The sequence below is a fragment of the Panthera leo genome, chromosome E3 (assembly GCF_018350215.1).
Source record: "Panthera leo isolate Ple1 chromosome E3, P.leo_Ple1_pat1.1, whole genome shotgun sequence".
In the NCBI taxonomy this organism is placed as follows: domain Eukaryota; kingdom Metazoa; phylum Chordata; class Mammalia; order Carnivora; family Felidae; genus Panthera; species Panthera leo.
This window is the reverse complement of record NC_056694.1, coordinates 14,411,021-14,427,982: the sequence shown is the minus strand read 5'-3', so window position 1 is coordinate 14,427,982 and position 16,962 is coordinate 14,411,021. Positions and strand designations below refer to the sequence as shown.

The following is a 16,962-nucleotide window of genomic DNA, read 5'->3' as shown; positions in this document are numbered from 1 at the left end:
TCTTGAGGAGCCTCCATACTGTTTTCCAGAGGGGCTGCACCAGTTTGCCTTCCCGCCAGCACCTGGGATCCCCCAAAGGGATCCTCTTTCTCCGCGTCCTTGCCAGCACCTGTCGTTGCCTGAGTCGCTAATGTTAGGAGCCCACCTCTTTCTGGTTTCACCCTGTCCGTTACCGCCAGTTGCAACCATGCTGTTCCCCAGACTGATTACCTAAGGCCACAAACTCCTCCCACATATACCTGTCCTTCAAATCATCACAGGCAATGCCGCAACCGAGTGTCATGCTTCTGCATAACATCCGTGGGTCTTTATCTTTCCAGCCTCCAATCACGTGTTTCTCATTTCCCACCCCTTGGCCCTGGAACATGGTGTTTTCGAATGTTTGTTACGGTAGCCTCTGACCTCTGTGCGTGGTTGTATTTTTTTTAATAGAAATTTTTTTGTATTATTTTTTAAATATGTTTTGTATGATGTGTATAATCTCGGTATCGTTGACTTAAACCCAGTTAGCAAACAAGCCTGAAATGCCTACGGCTGATAACAATGAAGGGCGTTTCGTACTCGTCTTCCTTTTCCTTAGCGGGGTGTCTGCAGATCTTCCCCACCTTATCCTTGTTCTGGGGCCCAGACGGAAGGGACAGCCCCCACATGGGGCATGCCATTCTCATGGCAGAGGAGAAAGAGCACATGATGTGGCCTTTAGAGCTTTTAATTGGATGCGGCGGATGTGACTTCTACTCACATTTCATTGGCCAAGGAAGTGACAGGACCACACTTGGTAGAAATGGAGTAGGAGAGTGTAAGACTCTCACGAGGACACGAAGACCATACTGGGGGATGCCACACCTCCCTTTAGCTTTCCTTCCTCATGAAGACGGCGTTGAACCTGGATGTTATCTTGTTAGAACATGATGCGTATCTAAAAAGCAAGACGGGAACGGCCAGCTTCGCAGGAGATACAGAACATCTTTAGAGATGTGTGCATTGTCTGAGGTGTGACACAACTTCCAAGTCCGTGAGGTGTGCAGGGCGTGCGGAGGTGACGGCAGATGGCCGGGTGAGTGGGAGGCCAACTAGCAGGTGGCATTTTTTTTTTTTCCTCCGGGAGTCTCAACCGAGGGGGCTATGTTGTGCTCACTGTATCCCCAGTAAGTGCCTGCGAGTTCACGAGTGTGCTTGAAGCAGAACACGATGGAAAAAGCTGCTCATCTGATATCCTGGAAAGCTGAGCCGAGCTTCCACACGGGAGCTTTGGGCTGTTGGGGCTTGGCAGCCATGCCCCAGGCTGAGTTCTCAGCCCCATGCGCCCAACACCTGCTCATCCCTCTTTATCCCCACAGTTCGACATGCAGAGGATAACTCTGGAGGAGCTGAAGCACATCCTCTACCACGCCTTCCGGGACCACTTGACAATGAAGGACATCGAGAACATCATCATCAACGAGGAGGAGAGCCTGCAGGAGACCTCGGAGAACTGCCAGACAGAGTTCGAAGGAGGTAGGTGCCCCCGATTCCGCCTCCTACCTGGTCTGGGACCGGCCAACACCTTCACACCCTCGCTGTGAAGAGTGAATTTACAGTCGGGGCTGGAGGGCCTTGTCCTGAAGCCAAGAATCCAGGACTGAGGTCGCAAGATCCTTTCCGCAAAGATGCAATAGGTTCTTTTTTCTTTTCTTTTCTTTTCTTTTCTCTTCTCTTCTCTTCTCTTTTCTTCCTTTTCTTTTCCTTCCTTTCCTTTCCTTTCCTTTCCTTTCCTTTTCTTTTTCCATTTTCCCCCCCAAACCCTGCCTTTTTGCAGGACCTCTAGGGACCCTGTCTTTCCTCCAGTGGTTCTCTCAGGTCTGTGATTAGATGGGCAGCTTTGTGGTACTTTGCCGTTACTTGCCGGGGGGCTGCGTGGAGTGGTACAAACTCCCGCGCCCAACTCGGGTCAAGTCCAGTGGCTAAGTGCGTGACCTTGGCCACCAGGTGTGCCTTCTCTGAGGGCGTACCCTGACCTATAAACATCAGGATAATTACACCTACTTCGCGGGACCCTTAGGAAAGGACTGCCTCTGTGCTCTGCTCCCTGAAGGCACTGGTCAGAAACAGCCCCATTCACAAAAATACTCTCGCGAATTTAACCCTGTACTTACAGAAGAAAGAAGCTTTTCCTGGGGCCAAAATATAGACCCACGAGAGGCCATTTTTCTTGGGCTCATGAAAGAAAAGTTAAGAAAAACAAAACAAAACAAAACCAGCCTACCTGATCCCCTAATCAGTAGAAAGTTCCAGGGAAGCTAAATAATTCAATCCCTCTTTCCAACTCTGAAAATCAGAACTGCTTTAACAACCCTGATGAATAGAAAAAAAAGATTTTTTTAATGACATTAAAACAGGATATCAGGCCCAGCCATCTCTAACTTTTTCAGGGCTGGGATCTCTTAAAGAGGTCTAGCCACTCTTTTCTATTCTTTTTCCCGAACACTTACACAAATCGGGGCACACCGTTGGGAAGCTGTCACATAGCCACCAGGATGGCATTCGCCCTGCCTGGTCTCGGAGCCGACACGTTAGAGCCGGCTGAGCGGGGAGTCTATGCAGAACGGAGTTAGTCCAGGGGGCCACAGTGGTTCATTCGGACCTGGGCCCCCAGGGGTCCTGTCCGGGCCACACCACTGCATCGTGTGCAGGATTAAAGGCCATGACAGGAAGAGACGCTTCTACTCCGAGGTGATAAGTGCGATTAACTCAAGCCAGGGAGACGGGGAGTGGTGGATAGGGAGGGATTGGGGTAAACTTGAGAGCTGTGCCCCCTTCTGAAGGCATTCAAAAATCTTTCAAAAACGCCGTGTGTGGCAAACAAAACCCGGTTGTGGCCCAGAAGCTGCCCCGGTCGGCCTGCATGTGACACGTGGGCTGGAGCATCAGTGGCTGTATTTGGAGTCGGAGCCACGCAAGACCACACGAGAGCAGGGTGGTCACAGCCAAAGCCACATGTGCAGCAGGACAGGCAGGGGGATCGGGAGGGTGAGCAGGGGCGAGGCAGGCAGAGATGGGAGGAACACCTGAGAAAACAGCAGGCCTGGCCTCCCCCATCCATCTCGACCCAGCTCTTTCCACCCTGATGACAGACTGTGTGTTCAAACAATGGAAGCATCGGGGGCTCTGGCCCCCCACTGTCAGCAAATGCTCTGGAGATGGGGTGGGGAGTATTTCTGGACATCTTGTTTTCCACAAGAGCCTTCGTTTGTGGGTCAGTGTTTTGTTCAGAGAAATGTCACAAGTCTTAGTAATTTGGGAAAGGTCAGACTGCACTGGGAAGGAATCTGAACCCTAAGCAATGTCTTTTTATTATTCAAAAGCTCATATATTAATACACTGAGGGAGAAAGGGTTTCCAAATCGAAGTCTTCCTGGGTCCGCTCTAATTGACTCGTACGTATAACATGGGCAACAGCTACCAACCGTGGGGTTTATTGATACGTTCCAGTTGCTGTGCTGAATGCTTTAAACTTCGTGGCCTTCTCGAATAAGAGAAACATTGCTTTGTAATTAGCACATTGCTTTTTTGAATGCCCTCTGCAACGTGGATTACATAAGCCGTTTTGCTTGTTTTCACATCAGAGGGTTTTTTGGTTTTGTGTTTGTTTTAATATTATGTCAGTGCCGTTTGGCCTGAAAGGCGAGCTCATTGGTTTGTGTTCAGGTTAAAGATTTTTTCCAGTCTCGGAGAGAACTGAAGTCACTGGTGGATATATTTAATGCCCGCAGCCGTCTCCTTGTTCAAGAAAGGGCTGCCCTGACTGTGTATTTGGGCAGAGTTGTCTAGGATGAGGTGATATGCAGGCACTGAGCTCCCCGCTGCTGCCCTAGGACTGGAAGAGTCCGTTTGAGGCCTTGTGGCCGACCTTGACCTCCTCCCTACCCTCCCAGGGAGCTCTTCCCTCCTGCTCTTGTTAAAATTTTGCTGCAGCAAAAAACGAATCAAACCAAACAACTTGGCTGCAGCAGGTAGATACCCACGCTGATCAGCTCAACCTGGAAACCCGGGAGATCCAAGGGGACTGGGAATCTTGCCTTACTTTATGTCAGAGGAAGGAACCAATGAAGAAACAAAAAAGAAACCTAAAAGTGCAGGTCTTTGCCCTGTCTCTGAGCGAGGAAGGATGAGCTGGTCGATGAAACTGATGTGCGGTAGAATGGAAATTTGTTTCTTTTAATTTTTTTAATGCTTATTTATTTTTGAGAGAGAGAGGGAGAGCACAAGTAGGGGAGGGGCAGAGAGAGAGAGAGAGAGAGTCAGACAGACAGACAGACAGAATCCGAAGCAGGCTCCAGGCTCTGAGCTGTCAGCACAGAGCCCGGCGCGGGGCGCGAGCCCACGAAACTGCAAGATTATGACCTGAGCCGAAGTGGGATGCTCGACCGACTGAGCCACCCAGGCGCCCTGGTAGAATGGAATTTAAAGAGGCACACATCAAATAACTCTGAGCTCAGCAAATTGGGGGTCAAGACTGAGATTCCGGAGCGTAGCAGGGGTTTGAAAATGCTGATGTGCACGACCTGACGTGGAGCCTGTTAGAGCCGAACAGGAGGCCCTTCCTCAGGCCCTAGCGTCGTTTTACACCAGTGATGATACTTTTCGCTTTTACAAATCTTGGGTCTGAGACTTGTACAAACGTGTTCAGGTTCTGTCCATTAAGTCAGGAAATCTCGATCGTTCCTTCCACATGAATGGATGTGGGGGGGATGTGGCCCCCTTTGGTGGACGAGGTTTATGTTTTTCTTTTTCTCCTTTTAGTTTTCCCTTTGGCTTGATTTTGTTGTCTTTACCCATTTGGTTCTTAGGCCCACGCAAACCACAGATACGCGTGCACGCACAGACACATCCACAGGGCCCCTCACGCGTTCTAATCTGCCTTACCGTTACGGAAGATAGGGCTCTGTGATCATAAGGAGGCAGGAATGTTTCCATCTTCTCCCAGGGGAAGGACAAGAGGTACTAGGATGAGATTCCAAGGTACACAGAAGGACAGCTTTCTTGACTTGTCTTCAGGAAACCCTTGAGTTGGGGGTTCGTGTCATGTGTAGAACCCATTTTCCTGGAGCACCAAAAGAAGTCATCTACAGAAGCCCTTATTAAGGCCGGGAAGAGACCAGAAGAATATAATACAAGGGTTCTGAAGTGGACCTTTCCTTTATTCACACCCGGCTTCCAGATAAGAAATCATTCAGATTGAGTCAAACACCGGACCAAGTGTCACCCACCGTGCTGGGTGCTTTGGGCATGAGGTCATTGAATCGCACTGAATTCAGGGGCTTTCCGGCAAAACCCATCAGCTGGCCGTCTATCCAGCCCCCGGTCCAAAGAGAATCCTCAACTCAAAGTATGCCTTTCAAGTGTTCCCGACGCCCCAGATCTTTTTGAATTCCCTCATTAAGATCAATTATGTTCAATGTTCTGAGCTGTCAGTTTTCAATATGTGTGTTCTAACTATTTGGAAAAATAAATAGGTCAGCATTCACCGAAATGGGCTAGTTACCCGACTATGTGCCTACCCGCAATGCCCACTCACCGTCCGGGCTACGTGAGAGGTTTAAGACGTTTTGCTTCCGTGTGATTCCTTTATAATCACCAGACATTTCGCCTTTGGGGAACAGAAGCCCAGTGACGCTGAGAGACAGATTCTTGTCTCACTATTTGGTTCCAATTGCTGACACATGTGGAATCGAGTGGTCCTGTGGTTGAATCATCTAGTTGCCTGTCACCGGATCCTTATTAAGGGTTCACCTAACAAATTATATTATATATATTATGTTTGATTTACCGCTTCTAATGTGTTTACTGCTTCCTCCATATCGATACAGTCCAGGAGGAAAGGGACGGGAGGGAACTGCCTGGCGTGGCAGCCAGGGGCCGGTCACCTGTTAACACGAGCAACTCACCTGTCAGCGTGTCCTGGGAGAGAAGTTCTGTGGCCCCTCTGGTACAGATGAGGAAACCGAGGCTCAGCAGACTGGTGTCGCTCGTCCAACGTCAAATACCGGGGACGGGTGTGAACCCGGGGCTATCTGACAAGGCCCTGCCCCTTCATTTGTTCCTCTGGCTCCCTTTAGCCAGACACAGGCGTCTCAGGCCCCTTTACGGAAGGGCACTTCATCGTCACTCGTTTTTCATGTCATCGCCAGGAAAGTCATATTATATTTGGAAGTTGAGTAGAAGGCGCGGCAAGACTGTGTGTGAGCCCTTTCAAGACACATCCCCCAAATGTTGTCCCTAAATGGAATACCAGCTGTCAGATTTTTCTAGACATTCTGACAACACGCGCGGCAGAAGGAAGTAAAGCGAAATCATCAACGGGGGGGAGAAATCGTTTCTGTGAAAGGCATATGGCAGAGCTGTCCTGCGCCATCCAGTGCCTCGGGATGATGGACGAGAGAAATAAATGTCAAAGGAGGGGACGCGGGCCGGGTAGCTCCCTAGCTCCCAAAGCATCACTGCGCAGACATGCGGGTTACATGCCCACCCCTGGCTGGACTAGATATGTGACCCTGCGTGAGTTCTCTAGAAACTCTCAGCCTTCTCTTCTTCACCTCTGCAATGCAAAGATTGGACAATGACGGTCACGTCCAGCTTCAACAATTTCTGCCTCAGCGGAAGGTCAGAAAGAATTTGCAGCCAAATCTAAGGTCTCCAGGCCAGCCATCCCTGCTGAAGCTGCAGAATTCCTATTGGGATGTCAAATGCACACCCAGATGGGGAGCCTTGTCCCATCACCTGGCCGTGCACGTTGGGTATTTCAGGCCCGTCCAAATGAAAAGGGCATAACACGTCTCCTACACCATCTGCTCTCGGTTTGCCCGGTGCCACGAATTTCCTTAAATAAAACCTGTTCTCTGCGGGTGGAGGTTAAGGTGGAGCGGAGCGTCCGTGGCAGGTGGTGAGACAGGACACAGTTTTCAGAGAGATTTGGGACTTCAGACAGAAAGGGATTTTTTTTCTTCTATTTGGGAATCCTTCACAGCAGTCTGGCAGGAAAGTTTTCTGGAGCCACGAGTGAGGAGTGATGAGATTCTGAGACACGGGGTAGACAGCTGGAGGACTGGTTTTGATTAGTACGCCTGGTCGTTGAGGACTCCAACTCTGCACTCTGGACAGGCCTGGCTGAAAATCCTGCTTTGTCCTGTCTGCGGTCACTTGCCTGAGACACTTGCATACACAGTAAGAGCCTAATGTTCTTCATCCGTGAAATGGGAATCACACAATGACTGCCTCGTGTGGCTGGGACATGAAGTGACACATGAGATTATTTTGTATAAGGCTGAACACATGAGTGAGCACTCGAAACAGACAACGAAACAGAACGAGCTCATCCCTAGCCCCAGGTCTGTTCTCCTGATTTGATTTTATTTTCCTGGAGATGTCGTGCGTCCCCACTGCTAGAATGCCACATCGTCTTTGAAGGATGGCACAGGGACCAAAGGTGCAGGGTTTGAACATTCTTCTTGACACCTTCACTCCTAAAGTCAAGTCGATGCCAACATCGGAGGTGCCAAAAGTACCAGTCAGGACTCTTGGTTTTAAGTAGCAGCAACTCAACCCAGACGCCCTTAAACTAAAAAATATTGGCAAAGGGATGAACTTTGGCTGACCTGGATCGAAAGAGCTCAAGCGACATTCCCTCGTCCTCCCAACCCCCCGTCTGTCACTGTCTCATTCCCAGTCTCTGTCCTTCTTTCCTCTCTGTTGGCTTCGTTCTTGGGCAGGCTGTCTCTCCCCGAAGTGACAGGATTCTCTCCCTGAAGATTCACCTCCATTCCAAGAAGGGGCTCCCATCAATCCTGCTTGGCCCACATGCCTAACCCTGAACCCAGCCAAGAGCTTGGCACACTCTACTTGGCCAGTCTGGTTTGCTGCAGGGGGAAGGTGGAACCCTGGACCAAGAGTTCAATCAGTCTGAAGACTGAGCTACAGATCCCCAAACCAAAAGATGAATTACGTTCCCAGAAGAGGAAGGTCTGTCGGAAAGGCCAGAACAACACCTGGCCACCTCACCAAGGGTCCACAGTGGAACCCTCCAAGCAAGACCTGGCCGTCCAATGGCTAGAAACCTGAGGATTTTATGGTAGAGAAGGAGCCAGAAGGGTGGCCCTTCTTCCCCTTAACAGGTATCATAAAACATGGCACTGCTATTCAACCACATCATCTATCTCTGCAGGTCTTACCTGGGGTACCTGAGCATTCTTGGTCTCGCTGATGTATAGAAAATTCACTTTCAGGGGCACCTGGGTGGCTCAGTCGGTTGAGCGTCCGACTTCGGCTCAGGTCATGATCTCGTAGTTCGTGAGTTCGTGTCCCGTGTCGGGCTCTGTGCTGACAGTTCGGAGCCTGGAGCCCCCTTCGGATTCCGGGTCTCCCTCTCTCTCTGCCCCTCTCCCGCTCGTGCTCGCTCCCTCGCTCTCTCGGTCTCTCAAGAGTAACTAAAAATATTTTTTTAAAAATGACAAAAAAAGAATATTCACTTTCAGGAGCTCTTAATTAGTTCCACTTTAGGCTATGGAAATATTCAGTTTCATAAAATCATAAAATGTGAGACCTGGAAGGATCACAGAGCAGTAATAGCTCCCAGACTTGGTAGTTCTGGCTCATTGTGAGAATCACCTAAGATGGGTTTTGTATTGTTTTGTTTTTAAACATTCCTGAGCCCCGAACTCCCTGCCAGAAATATCACTTACATAGAGGTCTGTGTGGGGGCAATTAATCAGAATTGTTATGATTCTGGTTCGCCTCATTTGGGAGCCAAAGCCTCCAGACACGCAGCCCCATTTCGAAGAGACTGAGCCAGAGGGATTATGAACCCAATACGTCCAGGGTCACCCAGCCAGTCCGTGGCAAAATCCGTGCAGACTCCAGGAGAAAACTCCTAGAGTCACTGCCTGTCATTTGCCGAGTGGAGCAGTGTGAATCTGTTTTGTTCTTTGTTTTGTTTTGAATGTTTATTACTTGAGAAAGAGACAGAGAGCAAGCAGGGGAGGGGCAGAGGGAAAGAGAGGGGGAGACACAGAATCCCAAGCAGGCTCCAGGCTCTGAGCTGTCAGCACAGAGCCCGACGCGGGGCTCGAACCCACAGGCCTGGAGATCATGACCTGAGCTGAAATCGGCCGCCCAACCGACCGAGCCACCCCGGCGCCCCTAAATCTGTTAAAATAACAAAGCAAAACCTGTCTGTTGCTTGAGCTCACAAACCCAGGTCCTGCCATATAGCATCCAGGAGTCTGTAGGTGTTCAGGACTTGCTACCAAGCTTTCAAGAAAACTGGAGACCCCACTTCTATGTGCTCCTGTGTCAATTTCCCCCCATGCTCCTTCTGGGCTCCTAAGTCAACCACTCTGCTGGAAAGAGAGCTCGGGCCCCATGGGAAGAGAAACATGGAAAAGATTGCCAGCAGCATGATACATTCTTGCCATTTTCCCTGTTCAGTTGCAAGTTCCTCGAAAAGAGTTACCATACGACCCAGAAATTGGACTCCTACCCGGATCTGTACCCAAGGGCGCTGGAAACACGTCCACACAAAAACTTGTATAAGAATGTTCTAGCAGCATTATCCATAATTGCCCAAAACTGGAAACAACCCAAACGTCCATCAGCTGGTGAACGGAGAAACAAAAGGTGGCACAAAGAGAAATAAAGGACCAACACATGCGACAGCATGCATGGGCTGGGCCAAGTTAAAGAAGTAAGAGGCAAAAGGCTACACGTTGTACATTTGCATGTATCTGCTATGCCCGATGCCGGGAAGAGGTATCTCCATAGAGACAGAAAGGAGATTAGCGATTGCCAGGGGCTGGGGAGGCGGGAATGAAGGGACGAAGCGTGACTTCTAACGTGTGTGGCGTTTCTTTTTAGGGTGATGAACACATTCTGGAATTGGGTAGTGGATTCTTTCCCAACCTGGTGAATGTACTAAATGCCACTGAACTGTCCACGCTAAAAGGCTGAATGTTACGGTATGGGAATGCCATCTCAATTAAAAATAAGCAAGTATTGACAGACCAGTCCATGGGGCGCCTGGGTGGTTCCGTTGGCTAGGCATCCGACTCTTGGTTTCAGCTCAGGTCGTGATCTCACAGTTCGTGGGCTCGAGCCCCACGCCGGGCTTCGCGCTGCTGGTGCGGAGCCTGCTTGGGATTCTCTCTCCCTGTCCCTCTCCCTCAAAATAATAAATAAACATAAAAAAAAAAAGTCCAATCATTACAAAAATTTAAAGATCAGGCTCTATGAGAGCAAGACATTCAGGAGAAGCCTCCTAGGGAAGAGAGGTTTGGGGTACGCCCAGAAGAAATGAGAGGGGAGGTCAGCGGGCACCCCCAGCAGAGAGAACGGGCGCCAAGCCTTGGACTGCATCGCACAGTCTCGTGTGGGGACGCGTGGGGACCCCTGCTTGCCTGAAACAGAAGCTGCTCGGCAAGGAGGCACAGCGGTCTAGGAGCAGAGGTGGGAAAGGGACAGGAGGTGGTCGGCGGCCCTCCCAGCTGAGCTGAGATGCTGGATGGCACGCGCTTCCCCAGCAAGAAAGCGTTGGCAGAAAGGTCGCGGGAATCCGTGGCGCATACTAAGTGCTGCTTTGGGAAGGTGAGTTTCACTGCAGCCCGGAACGAATTCACGAGGGAAGGGACCACGGCAAAGGTCTGGGAGCACTGCTCGGATGCTCACTCCCGTGCTGGAGGCTGCGGGGAACGGGAGAAAAATGAGCAGACCTTTCCTCCAGCCCTCAGGGGATACAAGGGCGTCTTGCACTTCTCTGGCAATTCACAGCTGGGCGTGGCTTTCACTTTTTGTATCCGCTCATTCATCTTTGAGATGATGCTCGACATTAGCAGAACGGTTAGCATCGCCTCCTTGCACAGAGAGAGAAACTGAGGCTCAGAGAGGTTCAGTCGCTTGCCCCGGGGCTGTTCCTGCGCGGTGGTTAAGAGAAGCCCTAGCCCGGAGTCACAGGTCATCCTGGGCTGAGCCGGAGTTCCGCTGGGGAAGCAAACCCTAGACACAGAGTAAAACCCCAAACTGTAGCACAGTGCAAATGTATGAGAGCCGAAGACAGGCTTTGAATTATTATCAACAAACACATTAACCCGGGGCGGGCTGTACCGTCAAGCACATCAGGGGTTTGAAGTGGCTTTTCTTTGGATCTTCCTATCGCTGAGTGTCCTGTCGCTAAGCGAAAGGTCAAGAAGGCAGAGTTTGTGCAGAAGTTTTAAACCCGGGTGTTAGAACCAGACCCTGGCCCAAGCCCCACCTGCGCCATTGGCCAAATGCACTCGGACTCCACCTCGTGGAGCTTCAGAGGCTCCCACCTGTCAAGGGACAGTCACACACCCAGCTCTCACGGGGACGGCCACCATGCAGGTCTGTGATGACACGTGCAGAGCACGCGGCGTGCGCCTGGCCTACTCAGGCGGGGTTCAGTAAGTGAAGGCAAGTTTCGAAAAGGTTTCCGGGGGCGCCCGGGGGGCTCAGTAGGTTAAGTGTCCGACTTCGGCTCAGGTCCCGACGTCACGGTTCGTGAGTTCAAGCCCCGCATCCGGCTCTCCGCTGGCAGCGTGGAGCCCACTTGGGATTCTCTGTCTCCCTTTCTCGGCCCCTCCCCCCCCCCCACATTTTTCTCCCCCTCCCCCTGTCTCGCAAAAAATAAACATTAAAAAAGTTTTTAAAGGTTTACAAAAGAGAATTGGCACTCCGTGGGCACAAACATACCCTAGTACCTTCATATATCCTCACTCTTCACAACAAGGCAGTTTTTACTACTCCCATTTTATAGATGAGGAAATTGAGGCCGGAGGAAGTTTTGCTTGCCCAAGGTCACACAGCCGAGAGCTGGAATAGCTATGATTTAGACTTGGGTCTGGCTCCGAAATCATGACTTGTTTTACTCTGCCACACGATTTATGACAACGTGAGAACTGGACGTCACAGGATTCTCGTGGAGGCACAGAGGCTGAAATGATGATGTTTCAGGGCCACCGAGAGGAGCAAGCTGGGAGTGCCACTCTGCTTATAGGACTTTGGTCTAGACTGGGATTTGCATGGCCTCAAGTACACCCTATTAGGTCTCCAGGCCTCTCCTCCTTCCTTATCTCTCCCCTCCTACTGCTTTGAAGGATTTTCAGATCAAAGGTGCAGCCGCTCTCCTGCGGGATAATCCTGTCGCCTGTAACCTTGTTTTCCGAGTGTCCTTCACAAAGAAGGGCTTCAGCCAAAGATTTCTCCCTCAGCGTAATCACACAATTTTTCTCGGCCTTCGCTAGCCCTCAGGAAGGAAAGGTAGATGACTGCCTTCAGAAGCATGTTTATGCTGAGGAACTTCCCAGAATAAATTAGCCAGCTCTCAGAAAGTGCCAGATACGCCACTTTCCCATCCTCCTATTTTCAGCCCTGGTTCTTTCCTTCTTAAACGCCACCTCCTTTTTTCCTTACCGAGGGAGGGCTGGCAGTTTTTTTTTTTTTTATATTTGCCCAGTCCTGGGATGGGGGCATCTCGGCACCAAGGAAGTTTTCTTTCTCCGGGTAAGAATTTGTAAGATTCTAAGACCCGGACATGATCAACAAGTTGAGAACGGAACCAAAACTACTTTCAATCACCCAAGGGAAGCAAAAGCCCAGGGGATCCAGGATTAAAGAGAACAAGACAGCACCCAAGAGGGGCACCCGGGTGGCTCAGTCGGTTGAGCGTCCGACTTCGGCTCAGGTCACGACGTCATGATTTGTGAGTTTGAGCCCTGCATCGGGCTCTATGCTGCCAGCTCGGAGCCTAGAACCTGCTTCGGATTGTGGGTCTCCCTCTCTCTCTGCCCCTCCCCCGCTCCTGCTCTCTCTCCCTCTCTCAAAAATAAATAAAAACATTAAAACAAAAAAAGACAGCACCTAAGAGTGCAGAAATAATCAACAAGTGTTAGGGGTGGGGGCAGAGCTGCGTCACGGGGCCCTGGGTCTCTGTGAAACGTGGCTTGCTGGAGAAACCCTCCTGATGTAATTTACAGAGGCCCCCTGACAAGCCCCCGACACCCCTTCTCTTAGAGAAAGCTGCATTTGTCTTTGGAAACATCCCCGGCTTCCCACTTCTTCCCTGTGATTTCCAGGGATTTCAGAGGAGCCCCTGAATGTCAAGGGGAAGACGTACTTGAAATTGAATGACTTTTAGGTTCTTGAACGGCATGTGGACCCTACCTTGACCTTTTTCTCTTGCCATGCTTCTTTCGTACAGAGAGATTGCAAGCAATATGAAGGGAAATTGCATTTCTTTCCCCCGCGCCCGCACACACACCTCCTCTCCATGCCATAATCTGATCCCATCCAGAGAAAAACCACTTTCCCTCAGCTGGAGGTTTGCAAAGGTAGAGTATAACGTCCAGCAGAAGGACCTCTTTTCAAAATGGAAGGTAATCTGAAAATGTTCTGCTGTTCTTCTGGCATTGGGTTTCTTTTTTTTTTTTTTTTTAAGTTTATTTATTTGTTTTGAGAGAGAGAGAGAGAGAGCGTGAGTAGGTGAGGGGCAGAGAGAGAGAGAGGGAGAGAGAGAGAATCCCAAGCAGGCTCCATGCTGTCAGTACAGAGCCCGACGTGGGGCTCGACCTCACAACCATGAGATCATGACCTGAGCCAAAATCAAGAGTCAGGCACTCAACTGACTGAGCCACCCAGGTGCCCCCTGGCATTGGGTTTCTTAACGTCTGAATCTGAAGAACCATCTTCCCCGATACCCCCCACCCTATGTCCCTAACACACATGCGCGCACATGAGCACACACACACACACACACACCTGTCAGGTCCCCAGCAACTCAAACTCTATCAAATTTTTTGGCCCCACCTAGTCCTACTGAATCAAAAATTCTGGGGTGGGGCCTAGCAATTCCCTAATCACCCGAAAAACTTATTAAGTCATAAATTCCTGGCCTTCACCCCCAGAGATTTTGATTCGGGAATTCTGCGGTGGGACCCAAGAATTTACATTTACATCAAACTCCCAGATGGTGCTGTTGCCACTGGTCCAGTGAGTAGCTCTGCTGTACACAGCTTCCCAGCTGCCTCCAGGGCACAGATTTCTCTCATACGCTAAGTGGTAAACTGTGTGCAAAGATCACGGATGCACAGACAGATGGGGGGGGGGAGGGGGTGTAGACTCAAAGAAGGAAAAGAAGTTCTGGTATAGGAAGCAATGCCTGGAAGAGAGATCTGTTCTGCCTCGGCACACTTGACCAAAACTTTACTTTCTGGTAATTTCCATCTCTCTGTCTCTGGTCCATATTACTTTCCCAACTGATGCAGACCTCCCAATGGTTTCTTAAGGGCCTTATAAAAATGCTGTTGCAAGACGTAGCCCAACAAAAGGATGAAAAGAATACAATCCCAGGACCCAAGGGCAGACCCCTGGTGCCGCAGGATGTGGGGGCGGGGACGCCCTGCCTGTGCGAGGTCTGACAGAGCTTTGTGACTCTCTCCTGGGTTCCCACCGGTCCTGTCCACACAGCATGTGGACTTCACCGAAATCACCTGGTTAAACACAGATCACTGGCCCCATCCCTGGAGCTTATGATTCGGTAGACTGGGCGTGGGGTCCAGAATGAGCACCTGCATTTTTAGTAAGCTCCCAGGGATGGGGGTGCCTGGGCGGCTCAGTCGGTTAAGCGTCCGACTTCGGCTCAGGTCATGATTTCGCCCCCACGGTGGGGTCCGTGCTGACAGCTCAGAGCTTGGGGCCTGCTTTGGATCTGTGTCTCCCTCTCTCTCTCTGCTCTTCCCCCGCTCATGTTCTGTCTCTCTCTCCTTCAAAAATAAATAGACATTTAAAAAAAAATTTTTTTTTTTTTAAAAAAACCTCCCAGGGATGTGTATGCTGCCAGCCCAGGGAACCCTCCTTAGAACCCCCCTGGCGTGCGTAACTCAAGTAATGCCAGAAGTCATTTAGGGTCATCCCGACCAGCAGCCACCCAAGAACAATTCTGGAAGGTAAGTTGCTTCCGGCCCAGCGTGAATACGTAGGGAAGCATCTGAATCTAGCAGCTGCCTCAGAAACGGGAGCCCGGCATTCTGCAGAAACCGACACAGCCATGCCTGGACGGTGCCTTTTGCGAAACTCCAAAACGTTACATTTCTCTTGTTGCGCAGAAAGTCACTGGCGCTCTACTGCACCCGGAAGTTTGTACCCTCCTCTGAGCATCACATCTCTCTTGGTTTCTGGTCAAGTTTTGACTGTTTCGCACGGTTTGCCAGAGGACGTGGTGTTCAGTGTCCGAGGATGGTCCGGGGCATGCTTGTCGGTGTGACCCGTCTTCAGCCTCGGAACTGGGCTTGTTGACGAGGAGGAGGTCAGCCTGTCTCACTGTGTCATTTCTCTCTTCTCTCTCCCCCCCTCCCCACTCCCCCCCCCACCCCGCGTCTCCTTGCCCTCCGCTCCCCACCCCCCCACCCCCACCCCAGTGCATGCGCAGAAACAGAACAGGCAGACCTGCGTCCGCAAGAGCCTCATCTGCGCCTTCGCCATGGCCTTCATCATAAGCGTCATGCTGATCGCGGCCAACCAGATCCTCCGGAGCGGCATGGAGTAGGCCGCCCCCCACCGGGCTGCGTGCCCAGCTCACCGCGCATGCGCATGCCCAGCGGGCAGACTCTGTTCCTCCGCAAAAGCAGATACGGTTGCAGACCAGGCACGGTCGGGCGAAGACCCCCCAAGGCTGCAGTGCAACAGGTGTTGCCCATTCACTTCATCTCCTTGGCAGGGACACCAAAGGGCTGTCTTAAATGCTTTAATGGTTTTGTTTCCTAATGCAATAAAATAGCCAGGAGTTCCCAGTGACTGCTTCAACCACCCCTAGGAACTCTGAAGAGAGACTTCATTTCCATCCCGGGATTCCAGGGGCCACCCAGGCTGGCGGTGTAAGAGAGCAAGGGCGAGGCGTCAGCCCGCGGCCACCTCCGTGACCCCCGTCCTTTCAACCCCAGGGGTCCGCTGGAGACTCCCGGCTGCGGGAACCCTCAGTCCCAAGAGGCTGGCTGCTGGTTGCTACGGAAGAGGGGGCTTCCTTCCTCCACCCAGTGGAGCCCCCCCCCCCACCCCCCACCCCAAGGCGTGAGGGGAAAGCCATCGAGCGGGGTGCAGCGCCGCACCCCTTCGCTTCCGTTCTTACTGCCTTTTCTAGAGGACTCTTGTTGGCAGAGTTGGGGAGCTCTCGGTTTCCGTCGGCACTTGGCTTTCTGTTCCTAGAGCCCATCGCGCACCAGCATTTTGGAATCTGCAGAGAGCCTTTCTCCCGGCTTTTGCCACCTGTGCTGCCATTAGTGGGAAAAAAAAAAAAAAAAAAAAAGCATTCTCGTGGGCGTCCCTGTAACATAGACATGTAGACAGACGTATATACTGGGCTCCTTCGTGTGTGACATCCCCCTTTCCTAATCGCTTACTCCCGGTATAAGCTCGTTCTCCGACATACGTCCCGCCTCTTTCGGGTGGGCCAGGTAGTTCGGGGGTGGGGGGTGCGGGGAGGGCCTGGGACCCTCACACCCCACTCGCCCGGAGTCGCGGAGCCCGAACCCGCCTCCGTGCCAGCAGACCTCGGTCAGCGAAGGGCCTCGAGCACCTTATCTTCTCCATTTCCAACTTGCTTTGTTAGTCCTCCCCCGAGCAAAAGAGAAATACGGTCCACAGTGAAAAGACGGAAACGTACATCACCTCCTGCAGCGGTCAGATTCTGCAACTGACTCGTTTTCCCCCCTCCCGGGGAAACAAAGAGGCGTGAAGCAGCGCAGCCAGCAGGTAATTCGCTCCTGCCTGCGGAATACTTCTGCTGGGGGGGAGGGACCCGAACCCCAGGGTCCCTCTTCAGTGGCATGTCAACCTGTAGTTTCCCGACTTTTCCCAGACGCCGTATCAGCCACCGCTATTGATTCAAGCTTGCACAGTCCGATCGGCCCATAACCTTTCCATGCC

At 51.4% G+C, this 16,962-nt stretch overlaps 1 protein-coding gene across 1 annotated transcript in view; it reads left to right on the top strand.

The window, feature by feature from the left end:
- CALN1 (calneuron 1) overlaps positions 1-16,297 on the top strand; it is a 363,083-nt gene extending 346,786 nt beyond the window's left edge. The window contains exons 4-5 of the mRNA XM_042921280.1: positions 1,341-1,497; positions 15,459-16,297. Coding sequence (XP_042777214.1) covers positions 1,341-1,497; positions 15,459-15,586 — 285 coding nt within the window. The 3' untranslated portion in view covers positions 15,587-16,297. The remainder of the gene's footprint in view (positions 1-1,340; positions 1,498-15,458) is intronic.
- The last annotated feature ends 665 nt before the right edge of the window (positions 16,298-16,962 follow it).